This window comes from Pinus tabuliformis, chromosome 8 (genome assembly GCF_031772625.1).
Source record: "Pinus tabuliformis cultivar Carrire ecotype Pingquan chromosome 8, CPIR1, whole genome shotgun sequence".
In the NCBI taxonomy this organism is placed as follows: domain Eukaryota; kingdom Viridiplantae; phylum Streptophyta; class Pinopsida; order Pinales; family Pinaceae; genus Pinus; species Pinus tabuliformis.
Window position 1 is genome coordinate 1703123304 of NC_142294.1, and position 20079 is coordinate 1703143382.

The 20079-nt window shown below is 34.3% G+C and overlaps 1 protein-coding gene across 1 annotated transcript; it reads left to right on the forward strand.

The window, feature by feature from the left end:
- The first annotated feature begins 13908 nt into the window (after positions 1 to 13908).
- LOC149242805 (E3 ubiquitin-protein ligase RGLG5-like) lies at positions 13909 to 18478 on the forward strand. Its single transcript, XM_089367723.1, has 10 exons — positions 13909 to 14132; positions 14690 to 15000; positions 15386 to 15714; positions 16294 to 16378; positions 16649 to 16789; positions 16926 to 17039; positions 17211 to 17308; positions 17921 to 18000; positions 18088 to 18193; positions 18305 to 18478. The coding sequence occupies exons 3-10, from the start codon at positions 15508 to 15510 to the stop codon at positions 18434 to 18436; spliced, it is 963 nt and encodes a 320-aa protein (XP_089223849.1). The 5' UTR covers positions 13909 to 14132; positions 14690 to 15000; positions 15386 to 15507; the 3' UTR covers positions 18437 to 18478.
- Positions 18479 to 20079: the final 1601 nt, after the last annotated feature.

A 20079-nucleotide genomic window follows, 5' to 3' on the forward strand; every position in this document is an offset into this window, starting at 1 on the left:
ACAACCGAGCTAAAGATTCTTCTACATGGAGATCTCCTTTCGAGACCTATTTTGGTTTCACAACAAGGTCTCCCTTGGATTTTGTCTTTGGTAAAGACATAGCGGTTGATGGACACAGTGATGTGGACAAGGCAACCAAATTCATTGAACAAATCCAAGAGATTCACCAAGTAGTACAGGAACAGCTAGAAAAGAGCCAAGCCAAGTACAAGGCAAGGCATGACAAGAATCAGATGGAGCATAGTTTCCAAGTTGGTGACGAAGTCTGGCTATATATCAAAAGACAGAATGCAAGGTGAAGGTAAGAAGCTGAAGCCAATAAGGTATGGACCTTTCGAGATACTTGAGAAAATTGGTGAGAATGCTTTTTGCCTTGATCTACCAGCTTACATGCACATCTACTTAGTTGTTAATGCAGACAACTTGAGACTATTTGAACCTTCATTAATTGAAGATATCGAAGAGTAGAGTCAATTGCCTTCTATTGATGATATGTTACCTAAATATCTTAATGAGTTGCAGGAAGATACAGTTCTGGACAGGAAGGTAAGAACTACACGCAGAGGGGATGTTGAGTACCTCAGGATCGAACTCAAAGGTTCAAAGCCAAGCAGTGCGAAATGGATAGAAATTGAGCAAGCGAGGAAGCAATACCCTCACTTGATTGATGCTTGAAAGAAAACCAACTTTTGGTGGTCCAAAAGCTTTTTCAGTGGGAAGGCCGTGATCCGAATTGGATCCTAAAACTCTCTAAGTTTTCATGACTGTTTCAAATTATGCTAAAAGATTCAAGTCTTAGAAAAGTCAAAGCTATCAGAAGGAATCCTTGTAACAGTTGCAGTTGTGGCCAGAGCGGAGCAACGAGGACCCTCGGTCGAGCACGCAAACCATTGGCCCATGGTAAAGCGCAATGGCACAAAATTGGGAAAACCGAAGGCTAATTCAGGAAATAGAGGTGGATTCTGATACGCGATTAGCACTTAGCGCTAATCGTGTATCGCAGGGCGTCCCCGTCAGTGAAGGAAAGCCCCGAAGCACCCGGACCTGAAATCGCTATAAAATTTGGAAAAGTAACTGTTTCGGTTCCGTAGTGCGAGATTCCCCAAACCAGCAGGATATTGGAAGGCTTCAAGGCGATAAGCAATTTTGATTGAGTCCCACCCGATGCCATACATCGAGCAACACGTGTCTGGTGGAAGAGAGAGAAAACCACCCGCATCGAATGGGTAAACGTCGTGCGACTTGTCCTCTCGATATGAAGGACGACCGTAGGATCTAGGAGGGGCATATCAACGGTAGAGATGCATCCCAATGACTGACCATATTTGACAGGTCAAAAAGCAAGACGACAGGGGATTTGAAGTCCGACGTGGATGACGAGTTGGCAAACGATTCGTGTTCACGGACGATCTTGAAGCAAACAGATTTAACGGCCATTCGAATATGATTCAAGGAATCTAACACCCAATTCGTTAGCAAACAGGTGGCCACCTCCCTGCGAGGCGTTACCCAGTGATGATGACGCAGAGCAAAGGAATTCGGACGGACAGAGGAAAGGAAACCAGAAGGTCGAGAAGCAGAAACGAGTAGTCAAAGAACAGACTAGCTTTAAAGCCATGAACTGACAGAAGCAGAGAACATAAAACATAAGAGGCAGACATAAAAGAGACGCAGAAAGCTAACAGCAGAGAACAGAGAGTAGAAGCCGAGCTGACCTGAACGCAGCATCGAGCCAGACAAAGCCAAAGAGAGTTAGAGAGTTCCTGTACTCCATTGAAGGCTTGAGAGGTTCAAGCGAACTCCTCGATAGAGGCCTGTCATACTACTATGACCCTTAGAGGTCAAGTTTGAGTAAGGAGAGTTCGTGCACTCCATTCATGCTGACTTCATCCTTTTTAGTGAGTCTCAAATCAAGCTCACTGTTGTAAAAACTCTACTTGAAAACATAATAGAGAGGTCACCGTTGAAAGGCTGGACCAGGAGACATAGCCCAGGAGCATTGGGTGAACTCCTTATTAAACTTGTTTTGTTTACATGTTTGACTGTTATGTTTTCTCTGATTACCTCAGTGTCTATGTATTCTAGCAATCTTATTGATCCGTTGCATAAGTAGCATAGGCAATTCCATGCACATGAGTTTTTAATACCTGTAATTCTTTGTCCTGGATAAATTCCAGATCAAAAATACATCCCAAATTGAATCGACAAGGATAAAGGATCAAGAGAAAGATGTGGAATTTCACTAGGATTTAATGAACCCAATTCCATCATACAATCCACAGGTATTATAGGAACCTCAAAATGGGATCTACAGTGGAGATTAGGGAGATATTTGATTTAGTGGATACACTAAAATTACCATCTTGGATAACATGAAGTACAAGTGAACATTTTTTTTCATCCACACCATCCTTCACATTTGAAGAATCTTTAACACATTCTGAATTCACAAAAGCTAACGATGGGAGAATACAAGAGGGTTTCTCACATACACATTGTAAGTTAGTACCTAGGATCAACAACGTAGAATTTTCAAGAAGTGATACATGTGTCGTGCCAGAATTTGCAATCCCCACATCACAAACAGGACGGATTTTTACATGATTATGGACTATGTTTTCCTTCATGCCAAGGGACCCCATCCTCTGCATTACCTTCAAATTGGCCTTGAACCCATGGCTATGAAATTGACCCCCAAACTGTTGATTACAGGAAGCCACCAAATCTCCAGTCCCATTGCATCCCAAATATCTGAAAGGAATTCCTAGTAGTCTATATGTTTCCGTAAATTTATGTCACACCAAAAAATATCAACCTCAACAAGGAGCCCTCAAGAATAATCCATCTCCACTAATATCCACACCAGAGGATTGTACGTTCCCATTAAATATCATTCTTCCATAAATATAAATTTACCAATTGAATTTCCAATTTTCTCCAGAGCCATATGGTTCCATAGCTCCAATGTGAGCCCCGACATTTTAACCCATATCATATTCGGATGAGGAATTAAAGAAATCATGTTAAAACCCACATACGATCATTGAAGTGAAAGAAAACACCTTCCAAACACCCATGGCTTGTTAATAATTTTTTCCCATCATCATAATGTAAAAAATGGAAACAATGCCAGTTGTTTAGAAGAATACTGATCTTCAACACATAATGGATGAGGGGATCCCAATGTACCATGATATATTCTTTCAATTTTTGACCCTCCATTCGAATAAATTCCCAACGAATTATAAATTCGTGTTGTTGAAAACCAGGTACACTATCCTAGGGCAATTAATTTTCGTTTGCCTAAAAGCTAAGCCAAGATGGGAAAATATGACCTATTATAGGTCATTTTGTCGCATTCATTCAAATGTTATGGAAACTGGATCAATCAACATCCTTGAAACCTTGTCATTATGCCTTTGCAAATATACAAGCATTGATTCTCCCAAAAGTCCAAGAATTTTGGGTTCATCATCTTAAAAACTCATTTTTAGCCCTATTGCACTCTACCTTTGAGTCCACCTACGATGGTTGCATGTTTCCGAATTGAGCAGTTGCACTGACCAGTGCATGTTACTATACTTTGTAGGTATGATGGTTATATAATTTTGGGAAAAAAAAAATGAAAATTCTTCTTCCATAACTTTCTAAGATGGTTTTAACCATTTACTATTGATTGAGATCTTGAATTCTTATCCTATCCTATATTTGAGGTCTTATATCTTATCCCTAGAGTTTATCCTCCCTCATATGTGGATCTTAAGACTAAATTGGTAAATTCTAAACTACCATTTTTACCTTATAAATTCACTTCCTCCCATAGAGTCTTGGTTGGATTTTGGAAACTCTTAGCTACACCCTAATGATGTTGATTTTACCTAAGGATCCATTACCATCCTTTAGTTGTGATTGAAGTCTCGCCTTGTGGCTAAGGAAGGACAAGTTTAGTGGGAGATTCTACATTGTCAAGAACTGCAAAAAGAGTTGTAATATTCTCCTACATTTCATTAATACAAGAATATTTGTTTTCCTATGTTTTGTGTCTATTTGATGCATATGTATTTCAATGCCCACTTGACTCATTGAATAGATATATTAGTTTATGCTATGGATGTGTTGTAATTTTCTTGTATGTTTTGATTGTCTTGCAGGTTCCATTTATAGTAATTGGTGCTGGACCCAATGTCTACAAACCAAGAGAAGAGGAGGACTAGCATTGGACTTCAAGTAGACCTTTCCTCCATTTATTAATTTCTCTAAGGAAAAAATTATAATTTTTTGTTTCTGTTGTTTCCATATCCGTCACTAGATCTAGGGGATTCACGTCTATCTGCGGAAGAGAATTTGCCATAAAACAACTTGACGACTCCACTGGGGAACGAGATGTTCCTTTAGTGGCTTCCTTAGTTTATCCATTTTAGACCTTTCAATCCGACTTAAATTGAATTTTTTACGAAGTAATTAGTCTTTGGAAAGCATTAGTCTAAGCTTGGTAGGGTTTTTGTTTCACATTTTTGAACAAAAGTAGTCCCAACGTACTTTCTTTTCTGAGACAAAGTGACCCAACACACCTGTCTCTCTTTGTAAGTGTGATGCATCGCACTGGTGTTTGTCTCTAGCCTACAATGGTTCATGTAGGATGGACAAATTGCATTTCTATGCCTTGATCTCAGTTTTGATTTTGTCGACTTAATTTTTTTGAGCCTCGGTAACAATCATTGTCTCTGCAAAATTCATTAGTGTGTTTACATTTGTGTTGATTACCTTTTGATGAGGCTTTGTTTTATTTTTCTTCCTCCTTGTCAATTAGGTGTTGTAAGAACTTAGCTTGATTATTGATTGAATGAAAATAATTGTCATACTACAGTTGCAGTATGTGTGGGTTCTTTTGGTCAATGATCTAACTTCATTTTTGCATTGCATATAGGGTTTTTTTAATTGCATTGGAATAGTATATTGAAAGATTTGATTAGGAAGTTTTCACTTCTTGTATATTTTACTGTTGCATTATTATTTGTCTCTTCCTTCTCGAAGATAAATCTTCATTGAAATGAAAGCTTTATTTTCATTATGCTAGTTGTATCCTAGGAAGTTCAAGTGAATTCTTACCATGAGCCTTGAAATTGAAACTTAATTGAATATCAACTTTAATTTTTTTCTCAATTAACCTAAGGATCATTTTTAACATTAATGACACACATAGAGGTCTAGTTAAGAGACATGTTTTGGTGTTGTAAAACATTGGAGATGTCGTTATTTGTTTGTGTTACATTCTGGGGGTAGTCAGTATTCCACATACATAAGTATATTGGATCGTTCTCCACGTACCTTTCGGTATATCGGATGGCATTCCACGTATGAAAAATATATCAGAATACTTCCTATCGTATAGGATGCATTAGAAAACACTACCACAAACTGCACTTCCACGTACCTCCGAGTATATTTTAGTCCTATATGTTGTTCTCCTGTCAATGGTAATCGAGTCGACTTCCTTTCTTACTGTGATACACCGAACACAACATTCGGGGGTATTTCTTGCACGTATTGTAAACAGCAATTCATAGTGACTTGGTAAACCATTTTTCCTAGTTACCCATGTTTTGTTTTATTTGTGTTTTTAATTTCTATAAGTGATTAATCCATCGTGGAATAACACCCTCAACAACCCGATCATTCATGTATAATGAAAATATTTCCTCCTTTACCTCTAAAGGCAACACATATTCATCATAAGAAAACACAAACTAGAGAAACTGGTACCTCATAAGCTAACCCTTCTAGCATTATGTCTGAAATTAACCAACCAGAATCGTCACTTCCCATAAGTGCTAAACCCAAAATTACATCCTTACTAGTTGGTGAGTCTGATGTAGTGGAAAATGAGGCCCCTAAAACATTAGAAGATGAGATCATTGAACCTGAATTTTCATATTCAAATACTTTACAACTTGAGGTCATACAACCTAAGGAACCGTAGATAACTCAACCAATTACTTCAGGAGTTTCTTCTTCTCTTCCTCCACCTTTGTCTCAACCAAAACTTGTATATTTCGGGCTTGATGGAGAACAACTTCCACCTGGTCTTTTGAGTATTGAGGAAATTACTAAAGAAGAGTCTTGAACTTTAACTCTTGTTCATTTAAGAGGGACTAAATTTCCAGTAGTTCACTCCAAACCATCCATCATTTATTACTTGGTCTTTAGGGTCATAATTGTCTTATTTTGGATTGTCGTGAACTATCACTAGGTTAGTGGGTTGTTCAATTTCTTCCTTGTCAATATTTCTTGCATGTTTTGCTCTCGCATGGCACCACATCAAAATTTTCTTAGTCAAAGAGGAGGAACATTAGGGGCATCTTCCTCCACGCATTGTCGCCTTTTTGGTTGAGAGTCTGTTTCAAACTTTTTCGATATTATTCCTTTGGAAGTCCAAAAGGAAATTCACACCCTTGAAGCAAATAAATCTGGCGATCACTTCTATTATTCAAATTCCGAAGTCTATAGTGACAACATTAAATGGGTACCCAATACAGGAAATTGGAGGAAGAGAAGATTATACTTTTTGCACTCAATTTCAACTCATACACAGATGGTGACTCTTCTTCACATGGTGCTTCGAGACAAATAGGTTGTTAATTGAAAGTTATTTGTTGGTCAAGAGGAATTGAAGAGGATCCTAAGGTATATTTGTTATGATATGGACAACATAGTGGTTCATCTAAAAAATATGGAACGATATATAATTTTAGATATCGATAATGATTCAAAGGCACCTCAAATTGCGGAGGCGGTTATTGATGCTCCTCCACTCAACATGGCCATTGTACCTCTCTCTCCAGTTCTCTCAGTGATTATCTTAGCTGAATGAATCCATATATGTTTATGTTTATGGTTAGATGTTGGTCTCTCGTTCTCATGGCATCTTAGTTAGCTACATCTTTATATCTTTGTTGTGTCATTGTGCTCTTTGTGGGGTATATGTTCTCAGTGTGTTATCTATTGTTTAGTAGTGTCTATGGTTTTTCATGTGTTGTAAGTCAACTACTATGTCAACTTGCTTAAATATGTAGTTTCTCCTTTGTCAATAAGTCATTGATCTTCTGACCAAGACAACATTGCATTTAAAAGAACATTTAAGAGAACATCAAATGTAATTCTATGTTATTTTGACTATTAATAGAAATCATAGGACAAATATTACACAAAATAATAAATCACTAATAATATTAATATTATTATTTTGTACTCATTATATGTTTTTTTTTGTAAGCTTGGTAGGACCTTTCTTTTCATTATCATTCAAAAAATAGACAGGTTACATCCATGTGCTGAATGGTTAGGTGGCCTCAACCTGCCCTGAGGGAAACCAGGTTTGTTGGCCACCTAATGGCATGATAAGCCATCCAAAAACAAAATAGAATAAGTCTATCCATCCATGCTAAAAATGTTTGATTGTCCTTAAACTACCTAGCATCTAGATATCTATAAACATACTGAAAGTACTGAAAAGATAAAATTGTTGCATATACTAATAAGTAGAACAAAGGTGATACACTAGATTACGCGTCATCAGCTGAGTCAACTGGAGATAGATCCTTTCACTTGATCTGGGAAGTTCAGATTGTAGAATGCATGGGATATGCCTTTCAATGCGGCTGAGGCGGTCGTTTTGCTTCTGTAACTAAAATTTGATTTGTTGAAAATCTTGACTATAGTCTGGGAAAGCCTAAGCAATCGTGGTTGAGCCTTAAGGGCTTTCATCAGGAGGCTCTTCAACAACCAATACAAGTGAACGGACTGCTTATAATGATAAGTACTACCCCGAGAATGCCCTAGGTCAAGCACCAAGGCCTGCTAGTCATCCATGTCAAGATCCAAAAGTTTAGATTTCTCATTTACTTTGCTTCCCATTTAGTTATGAGTTGACGAACCGAGGTCGAGCACGCATGATGTGTCATAGTCGCTTCATTAATGATCTCGGAGGTGGGCTTGCGCCCACAAGATTTACCAATGAAGGTGATGGGAGTGTTTGACGTGGCCTTTTTGGCCTACTTTCCGAGACCACGAGAACTACGGGTGGTCCTGCCTTTCCCGAAAGCATCGCAGGCCATAATGTTGGAATTTTGAAACAAACAAAATAAACTGAAAACCATAATGTCGACCCGGAGCGAGCCGAAACCTAGGAGTAGAGTGCTTCCAGGGGTCACACCTAAGAGGACTTGTCAACGTAATCAATTGTGAGAACCATAACCCATGCAAAACCCAACATTGTCTCCATTTGTAACCTCAAAACCTTAAAAAGAAGAAGTCCCAATGCTCATAAATATAAATCCAATAGTAATCAGAACAGCTGACGGAAGAATTAAAAACCAAACCATTTCCATGTGGAGACCTTGGTAATTCAGGGTTGTAGCCACAAAATTCCAAAGGAAAACCAAAGTTGGGACACCAATGATAGAGTCAAAGTGACCGAAGTGACCCATAGGCCTGATCAACAGAATACCCATGTGAGTCAATAGAACTCCATACAATATAGACACAAGAATATAGAAAAAGAGACAGCCTTCAAACAATTCAGAGACAACAATAATTATTTCCATAGAATACGCCTTCCATATCAGTTTATGCAATTCATACCCCTTCTTCCATCAAACCTGCAGACAGGAATAACGAGCCAAGACAGAGAAATATGTGATAAGATTGAGAACATACCCAAGACAAACGACCTGAACCCACTATAAATGAACCTCCATGGAATCCTGCCACAAATTGTCGAGTTGCTCAACTCCAAGCTTATGCCAAAGCAAGTCATAGACAAAGGACTTACCAGATTGATCAACTAAAGATCGAGAGCATGTCGCATTAGAGTTGGTGCCACCTTTGTTAATTGCATTGATTGCATTCATACGTTCTACTATCACTCCATGTGTTACGAGCATGTGGAAGGTGGCGAGGGTTTGCCTTAGGATCCAGAGAGCGCCCATCATGCAATGAAATGACCAGAATTAGCCCACTCGCACTCCGACCAAATATATACTCATTATATGTATTGATTCAAATACAACAAATTAATAAATTACCAATAATAAGAAAAACATAAACAACATGGTGAATAACATTATTATGCTTAATATATTTTAATAATTTAAAATCATTATAATTTAAAAAATAAAATTACATCAACATATTATATTTAAGAATTAATAATGGGAAATAGTTATCATTTAAAAAAATTATATTAATAAAATATATTATTTAATTAAATTATTATTTTTTAATTATTAATAACTATATTCTTATTCACGTTTGAGATTATAAATTTACTCTATTCAAAATGAATTACAAATGTTTATATGATTTTATATTGAAGCATTTTAATGATTTTTTTGTTTTAAAATTATATTACATTATGATTAAAAATATTTGTTTTTAAAATAATTTAGAGTTATTAAAAAAAATCAAATATTTTGAATTACAAATGTTTATATGATTTTATATTGAAGCATTTTAATGATTTTTTTTGTTTTAAAATTATATTATATTATGATTTAATTATTTGATATATTTTAATATTAAAATTTTTATTAAAAATATTTGTTTTTAAAATAATTTAGAGTTATTAAAAAAATAAAATATTTTTCATGGAAGGTTGGATCTTTTTTTCTAGTACATTCTTGTAAATTTACATATATATATGGACAAAAATATATATGAATAAGAAAAAATAGGGTAATCTTAGATTATAATGTCTTATTGATGGTGATGGTGGTGGTGGTTAACGTCCACTGAGACCAAAATTTGGTCTATCGGACCTAAAGAAACAAATTATTTAGTTTGATTTAAGATTTTATTCCTATACTCAAAAAGCTACAACGTAAAAGGTTAGGAAGGTCAGTATTGCAACAAAGACTTTGAAACTGAGATCTATTGTGGTTTTATGCGGGGCACTCTAAGAGGAAGTGATTTTCATCCTCGATGTTCGTATTCTCACAGAGATGGCAGAACCTTTCAATCCATGGTGTTTTAGGAACTGCCCAACGACCTGTTTCACTATGGAGCTCATGAGAGTTTGTTCTAATCTTGGCTATATTAATTTTCTTCTTTGAGCTAGTTAAAACAGAGATATACTTTTGATCTTCTAGGGTGGGGTTGATGACCTCATTATAATATCTTAATTTACTTTTAGCTGCTAAATCTTTCTCACACCACATTTTTTCTTTGAACTTAGAAGTAACAATATTTTTAATGTTATTAATGTTTTGCAATGCAACATTCTCGTCGATCTCCCAATGGTTTAACCAAACCCTGGTGTCTTTATACCAACCTTGTTCGAGTCTTAAGTGGTTTTGACTGGAATTTAAAGCTAACTTAAAAAGTATATTAAGTAATTCTCAAATATCAATTATTAATTATTATATTAAGAGAGAATGATTATATTGAATTCTTAATTATTAACCATTATTATATTAAAAAAAGAGTGATTAAATTAAAAAAAGGTAGGATAAATAACTCTTATATATCTAAATCATGAATTATTGAACACTATATTAATAATTATATTAATTACTTCATTATTACATCACTTTATTAAATTTGTAATTAATATGAGCCCTAAATCTGAAATATAACCATTATTTTAACACTCGTCTTATGTTAGTCACTCATTTTAGTTGCACCTCCACTACACTCTCTATCCAATGCTATTTGTAAGTTTAGGGTATTAGGGTAGGGACAAGTGACAAGGCACTAAACGGAAAGGCTAAGAGTATATGGGTGGATTAACATTATTTTTTAATTGTAATTTTAATACCAAAAAATTTATCATTTATGTTTTAAATTTTATTAATTTATCATTTATGTTTTAAATTTTATTAATTTATATTTTAACCAATGGTATATATGTTTAATGAATGAAGAATTTATAATGTTTATCATGAATTTGGTTCAATTTAATTATTTTTATAATTTTTTATTATTTTTTATGAAAGATTTATGGATGGAAACTCTCATAGAGAGCCCAACAATAAAGTGGGTAGCGGTAATAATTTATGATAATTTAGACACACAATGTAAAAATATAAATGAAAATTTTATTTTAAGAATCAATGTCTTTAAAAACTTGAATTTTATTAAAAAATTATTTCCGTTATAAATGAACAGAAGTAAAGTTTATATTAAAATATTTGCAATAAATGTAAATTTTATTTGAATGTCTTTCGTTTTTCTCATTTTGTTGCATTGTATATCACTCACTTCATCTACAATAATATTAATTAAAAAGAAACACAAAATAAAAATAATCAAAATGAACAAAATACATAAACATTTCATCTCCAATGTAGTCTATAAATGTTAACATCATTGAAGAGTGTATAGATATAGCATTCAAAACCTAAATTATGAAATTTGATCTTATAATTGAACTAGAGTGCAAAGACTTCAAATAAAAAGTGATACTATCATATCTTACATTCATTTTAGATTACATATGAAAAATAAAAAAATCTTAAAAACAAAAGTTAATAATGATAACAATTTTCAATTATTTTATCCTTCATTAATAGTGGATCTTAAACCAAGAAATATAAACTTTTAAACTTAAATTAAACTTAAATTATGACATATAAAATCTTTAAAACAAAAATCAATAATGATAACAATATTGACTAATATAATAAAAAATTTCAAACCTTCCCTAATTTAAACTATGTTATATTTCATGAATGAATAAAAATTATATACCATAAAAATTACATCGCCTATTCAAAACTTTTATATACAACTAACCCCTTCCTAAATAAGTAAAGACGAGCAAACATATCCACTTTATTGGAGCAAACATATCCACTTTATATTCATGGTATATATCCACTTCATAGGAGCAAATATATCTACTTTATATTCATGGTATGATTGAAGATTGTTAAATTTGATTTGATAATTTTGATTCTCTTTAAATGAAGTAAATAAGGAGCTTGATTATCAAAACTAAATATTGAAAGACAATGGAGATAAATAGTTATATCCTAATTACACAAAAATTTTATATCTTAATCTACTCATGTGAAAGTGACCTAATAATAAAACTTGTACTTAAGAGATTTGATCCTTAATGAATGTATGAATATTATTTCACGATGTTTTCTTGGTGCTAATTGAAGAGGGAGAAGGGTGAGGGATAGCTTTACTTTGTCATCACAAAGAACTAGAATCTCTCTAACACGACAAGATTCTCAAGTGTCGAAAAAAATTGTTCAAAACAAAACCACAAACTAGATCAATGTAATTGTCAATATGAATAAATTTGAATTAAAAATTGATCATTTCTTTAACAACCTAAAAGAATAAATACATGTATAAGTACACACATAACCTAATTTAATGAAATTGTAATACACTAAATGAAAATATAAAACACTTAATATAATATGGTTTGTGGAATATTGTACAACATAGAGATGATCAATTTTTTACTTGCATCACTTGCCCTATAAGGACATTTTGCAGTTATTAGCAACATCAAAATATCCTTTTCTACTATTCTACAATCTATGATTGACACGATATTCAACTAGTTTATTGATTGCCTATGTGGCTACCAAAAAAAAAAAAAAATGTATATTTATCAATAAACTTTTAACATGTAAACAGACTCACAGTGACAGTGACAGAAGCTCTATCTTTTCTTTGAGCTCTCACAAGTGCTTCTCTTTTAGGTACGTTTGGATATCTTATACACATCGATTGTGTATATAAAGAATGGAATCTTCACTCATACCTATGAATAAAATTACAACTTTTTCCTAAAGAAAAACAAACAAAAAAAACAAAAACAAAAACAAAAAATTATCTTTCAAAAATAAAATAAAACATATTCCAAAAATTGTTTTTAACCATTGTAAATTAATTAAATAGAAATCTTAAAAAAATCCTTAAAATTAAATCTTCCTTTTAAATCTTCCGACTAGAACAAAAATTATTATTCAAACTATAACTAACACATAAAATTATAAAGGAGAAAAATATATAAATATAAATTAAAAGAAATCTTTCTACTATTGAAAAAAGTTCAAAATATAACAAAAACACACACAACATTCAAATAACTATTATAAAAATCATCACAAATATAAAATTTCTATATTACTAACAAATTAAATAAATAAATCGAGACAATTAAACTTTTTCAAAACTAAAGTAAAATTTTCTCAAAACTTAAACCTAAGTGAATTGTTGTACATGATTAGTTAATTTTCAAAAACAAAAAAAGGTGAGGGAATTTTAAAACTTAAGTGATAAACTATTAACTTAAACATAAGGGCACTATTATATAATTGCTAGATGATTAGCTAATTTTCAAAAATTTAAATATACTACCAGAAGCATAGGTGACTTATTAGTCCCTGCCCGGACTATAGTGTTCGATCGAACGTTTGACCGCCTATTAATCGATCGGTTGACCGTTTTTTTTTATGTTTTTTTGTGTTTTAACCAAAGTTTAATCGTAGCAATTTTGTTCACTTAAATTTTATCCAAAGTTTTAACTCTGAAAGCGCATTGTACCTCTTATTGCAGGCTTCACGTGGCCCGATGCAAGAAAATTGTGGCAATACTATTTTAACCAAAGTTCTGTCATTTTATATACCATGTCATTTTATATACCATTTCCAATTTGTATTTTATCCAAAGTCTGGAAAATTATGGTGACAAACATGAAACTTAGGTGCATGCAAAGTTTATTATATAGCTGCCACCTCTCACGCAGCTGGCTACCACTGTCTACCACCTCTCAAGTAGCTCGCTACCACATTAAGGTACCTTCCTAATTTCTGAAGGAAAGGTGATTCTGTAAGCCAAATTGATCGACACAATTTCCATTGCTTATCTCTAGTTTCCATTGTCTTCAATCAAAACTTCATGCTCGAAATGAGTTTCCTTCCTTCCCACTTTCCCTCATCTCCATTTCCAGGATCTGCCCGAGAAATTAAGTAAACGACCGCAATATTTAACTGTAACTTGGAAGAATTCCCGCTTCTGCGACTATCTTGGTCCCAGCCACTTTCCGGGTTGTTTCGATCTGTTCCGTGAGCGCACTTGGCTTTAGGAAGCTTCATATGTGCCGGCTTTAGGTAAATTTGGTTGAATAAATCAACTCTTCGGCTTCAGATTGAGGAAACTTAGTTTTACACGCAAAAAACTCGCTATATTATCTTGTTATTTTAGTTGTAGAGGAAAGTTCCAGTTTACATCGCAAGGAAAGGAACCGTTGATATTTAAAGGAATTGCGAAAAATTTACTGTGTTAGAGCGAGGAGTCATTCTTTTGTGAGCTTTTAAACTTTTCCGAACTGGTCTTATTCAAAATAGTGTTGATCGGACTTTCTTGTTTTCTGTTTTTAAAGTCTGAATGAAATTATATACATATGATAAAATTGTAAAGTTTGCAAAAAAAAATGTTGTTTGTGGGTCTTCCATGCCCTCCATGCCGTCAAATTTGAAGTTCTGTGTAAGTTTCCTGAATTTTTCAAGATGGTAAACGTTTTCGGTGAGGGATTATTTTATGTTGTTTCCGAGCTCCTACTGTCTTAGCCCTTTGTGAAGTGTATATCTAATGTAAATTGCATTATAGCGTGGATTCTCGATTTTGAAAGAGACTTTCTAAGGCATTGAACCGGGAATCATAACAGGAGCTTCACTGCAACTCCGCTTACTTTGTATATCAGTGGAAGGGTTTGGACGGAGAAAGTTCTCTTCCGCTGCCTTCAGAGCGTAATATTCTAGAAGGTAGGCTCTCAGAAGTTGCCTCGGTGGAATTTTCAATCTTGAGCAGGGTTCTGTGCTTCTGTTTTGAGCGGATTTTCCTTCTGTGTATTTTTAAATATCGGAAATCCGAGGATTTGTTACAAAACATCATCCTGAACGCACGAGGCCTCTTGCATCGAGTGTTAATGGGATTTGCATGTTATCTGTAAATGTGCTGAGTTGTACTTACAACCTGGTATATATCACCGCATTTTGTTTTCCTAATTTTGTTTCTTTTTCATTGGTATGAGATCGGCGAGAAATGGTGGGATTTTCTGTTATCAATTTGTTTTTAGTAGCAAGGCCGGGTTTTGCAGCAAACTTTTGTCCTTTACTTCCGAAGCTTGATCCACTTCTTATTATATATATATGTTTAAAAGCTACAATGTTTAGCTTGGCAAGTCTTAAAGATATTTTTTCTTCACAAGATCAAAGAGTTTCAAATAAGTTGTATTTAATTTGGTTAATGAACATGTCTAAAAACTGTTTCTCCAGGAACCGTTTTCTTTATGTTGCAATTTTAATGTCAATATTCTAATTTATTATGTTGGTAATCCTTTTATAATGTTGCCAATTTTCAGATCCAATTTCCTGGGATTCTGTTTATGTTTTCTGAGGCAAGTTTATCTTCAATTCGTTAGAGTTTGTGGAGAATATTATGTGCCATACCTGCGAAACCTTGCAAAAACTCAAAATCTAGGCAATGGGAGGCAGACATTCAAAAAGTATTCGCCCGAGGCGTTACATTTCTTCTTCGTATGGCCCTTCACCAGCATGGGATTCTTCATCCTATGGTCCTTCACCAGCAGTTCCATCGGAAACTTATGCACAACCAGCACAACCAGCGACTAAACAGAAGTTACAAAGGAGATACTCCCGAATCGCTGACAATTACAATTCACTTGATGAGGTATTCTTACTCTCCTCGGTTTTTGCATACCATATATGTTGTTAAAAATTAAGTGTTTACTACTTTGCACTTTGGTTTTTGGATGCCATACATGTTAAAAATTAAGGGTTTACTATGCATTTTCAGGATGGGTTGTTGTCATTTCTTTGTGATGGATTTGAAGTCATATGGTTTTTTCTTATTATTAATCAGATATGTGCCTTAGATTATATAACTTATTCGTTTCACCGGTTTTCATATTTCTTAAAGCTTAGTAAACATTTAAATCCAGTGGAATACTTAATTTGAATTGAAAAATAATGCTCATTGTTGAGATCATATTCAGTAGTATTAATTCAAGACAATTAAGTAATTTATTTAGGTCAACAAACAACGCAACAATTTTGGTCAAAGGTTTAGTCAGATTGTAATGCTCTAAAGAACTGACTTTGCATGGATTTCGATGTACCTGATTATGATATTTGAGTAATTAGCTTGTATTATCGCATGTATTTCAATGTGAATTGGCTTGATAAGTTATGGTTATAAGCGCTATGGGGAGAATTCTCTGATTTGTTTCTATTTTTATCTTTTTTGTAGGTGACTGCAGCTCTTGCACAAGCTGGCCTCGAATCTTCCAATTTGATTGTAGGGATTGACTTCACTAAGAGCAATGAGTGGACAGGTAAGTTCTATTATCCATGATCCTGAAGTTTTTAATGTCATAATTTTCATGCAAGTTAAAATTTTAAAATAGCCAATCTGCCTCTATCTAAATGTGGCCCGCTATGTTTATTTGCTCAAGAACTGTTAGTGTGTTTCTGTAGGCAGCTCATATATATTGAATACAACTTCAATCAGTTTTTTAGTTTAAGTTGATAATTCTGCAGGCTTTTTACTTTTCAATCCAAATCAAATTAAAGTCACCACTTCAACATTTTGTTATGGATTTTAGGTGCAAGGTTTTTTAATCACCGAAGCTTGCACCACATTGGAGACACTCCAAACCCTTATGAACAAGCGATTTCGATAATTGGGAGGACCTTATCTGTATTTGACGAAGACAACTTGATCCCTTGTTTTGGTTTTGGGGATGGCAAGTTTTGATCTCTATTTCGATTGAAAATCTTGTTTGAATTTGGCTCAATTTATTTTTCTTATGTTGGTTAACATGAATTCATAACATATGCATCAATATGGTTATTGCTAATAACGTGTTGTTTCTTTCACAGCTTTGACACATGATCAAAGTGTGTTTAGTTTCTATCCAGATGATAGGTTATGTAATGGATTTGAAGAAGCGTTGAGACGCTACAGGGAGATAGTCCCACATCTTCGACTGGCTGGTTGGTTAATGAAACTTTGACATTCCACCTGAAGATATGAAGATTAATTACCTTTAGCATTATAAGCCTTAAGCTAGGAAAGAGTGTCTGACTGGTTTACTTGATATGTGTATATGTTGCGCATGTCCTGTGTTTTCTTATACATTTCTTGTATGTTCTTTTCTTATTTAGGGCCAACATCTTTTGCCCCAATTATTGAAGCAGCAATTCGTATTGTGGAACAGAGTGGTGGGCAGTACCATGTTCTCTTGATAATTGCAGATGGACAAGTTGCAAATCTTCTCTATATGGATTGGTTATTAAAATGAATTGTTAGTTTTGATGAAGGGACTGCCTTGTCTGTTGTCTGTTTAGTTAAAAAAATTAGCATTTCTTGATTTATTTATACCACATACCTTGAGAGCAATGGGTGTTATTATTGTTTTACAGGCATTGTTGTTGCATCTGTACAGTGAGCAAAGTTTTGATCCTTATTTTGAATCTTAATGAGAGTCTTCAAGTCCTCTTAGGCACAATTTTTTTTTATGGTCATTAGTATTGTTTTGGTTCTAAACATAAACTTTTGTGAATTGTCATTATGGCCTTTGTTGTTGTGTAAAGTTTTACATTTTCATCGTTGGTTGGATCTATACAAACTAGCAATCTTCAATTCCTCTTCGGTACAAGATTTCTGCACTATTTATAATATATATATTGAGCATGGTTGTTCATGTTGTTTGTGCATTAAGTGTGGTTTTCCTTAATCATGAATCATGATCATAACCTTCCTTGATGCTGCACAGTTTGTTGTTTTTTTATCATGACAAAAAGTAGAATCTTCAAATCCTCTTGGGCACAAGCTTTCTGCACTTGATCATAATATGGCTGATACTTTTGTGTAGGTAACAAGAAGTGTTGACACTGACAATGGACAACTGAGTACACAAGAACAGAATACAGTCAATGCAATAGTGGAAGCCAGGTAATCGTATTGATAAAATAGTGTAGTGTCATTGTTTAATTTGGAAGTTCACAATATTTAACATTGAACATATCGCTTTTGTTGCAGTGAATATCCACTATCAATTGTCTTAGTTGGAGTGGGAGATGGGCCTTGGGACATGATGCGGCAGTTTGATGATAATATTCCAGCTCGAGCATTTGACAACTTCCAGGTTATCTGACATGTTTTTTTTTTAAAATGGAGAGAAATGCTGTGTAATTTGTACTTCTGTACTTGCATTAATTTGCCAGCTTAATTTGTAATTTTTCTTTTGGTTTTGCAGTTTGTGAACTTTACAGAGATTATGTCGAAGAATGTTGCTCAATCTAGGAAGGAGACTGAGTTTGCCCTTGCATCACTTATGGAAATACCATCTCAGTACAAGGCCACACTGGATCTTCAAATACTGGGGTAGCTTGAATTTTCTTGACATCATTTTCTCCATCTAGATTATAATAGTGAGACTTCTTTAGAGAAAAATTGGTGTCAGTTCTTTTTCTTATCCGCTGATGTCAAAATATGGATAGTTATTGCTGTTTTCTCTTTGTAAGAATTGTTCAAGTATAATTGACAAATCCCACTATACTCTATTTGTTTAAGACTAGAAAATTTGGATGGTTTTTCATAGTAATATCACTGGTTCAGAACAACCTGCTACAACTAAGAGTGCATAATGGGATCTTTAAGGTTCATTTCCAGTCGATATGCTACTCTTGAAAACCTCTTTAAAACCTCTATTCCCAACTCAATATATAAAGCTTTCTCTGAGTAACCCCAAGGTTCCTATGCACTCTGACCATAGAATCCATCCATCATATTGTGTAATTACCTCAAATAATTCTTGCAACTTTGCCATATAGGCTAAGATCTCACTATCCTAGTTCTAACTTGCTTTAATTTAACCACTACCAATGGGCTTGCAAAGAAGTGATAGGCGCAGGAACAAAAGCCATCTCCACAACTGTTTTCACTATAGTTATATTTACAGATTGTTACAAGATTCCAAAATGGGGAAACCTGTGGAATGCGTGTGTGTCTAAGGACCGTTTTTCTTGAGTTAACTCAACGGTTGCTTCTATTGACCTCTGTATTGATTTGTATGGTTCAATATCCCCACTATACCCTTCATTTCTTCTCTTTCACCATTTTCATGTCTTCAACAATTTGGCTCTGTGGGTTGTGGGGTTATGTTTGTATTCTTGTGGATCCCCACAAATGTGGGTTGTACAAACTTACGTTGTTTTGGAGGCCTGCTCATGCTTCTTGCAACCTAGAGTTGTAGTCATTCTAGATTTTCACAGCTGGGTCTTGTGGTTTAAACAATTCATGGAATATTTCTACATTTTCTGCAATAATAGTTCTTCGTTTATTTATTTATTCTTTCCTGTTTCCTGGGCAGAGCACTGAGTGCAAAGAGTTGATTCATATTTGCAAGGTACCTAGCAACTCCGTCCCAACACTTCTGGGGATGTGCTTATCTTTTGGGGTAATTTCGATTTCAATTGTAATCTGTTTCAATGGTTTGTAATCTGTTTCAATGGTTCATTAATTATTTTCTTGGCTAATGGTGTTTTGTTTGTTAATTTCTCTCTTACTTCCAGCGTCCTCGCAAGTATACGGAGTGCAGAGGACCGACTGGAAAGGGCAGAGTGAGCACTGCTGCTATGGAATATTATTCCCTTAAGGTACCTTCCCAATACCTAATCGCCTATATCGTAGTTGATCTATATGTCAATTTGCTTAATGGATTTTTTTTTAATGCAAAAGCTCTCATGGATAATTTTTAGGTATAGTGACGCGCATCCTCTCTGTAATCAAGTATAGTGTGTGATTCCTATTTGATGATAGACTCGAAAGAGACTGGCAACAAAGACATTAGATTAAATAAGGCCGATTTCGATGTCTTGAAATTCAAGATACTGCTCTGTTTTTTAGTCAAACCGATAATATACCGCATAATCTCATATCCCCAAATAATATAAAATCCATTCCCGTAGATAAGAACTGGGTTCTTTATGTAAATTAGGGAGCGTGGGAAAGGAACGGAGTCATTTATTC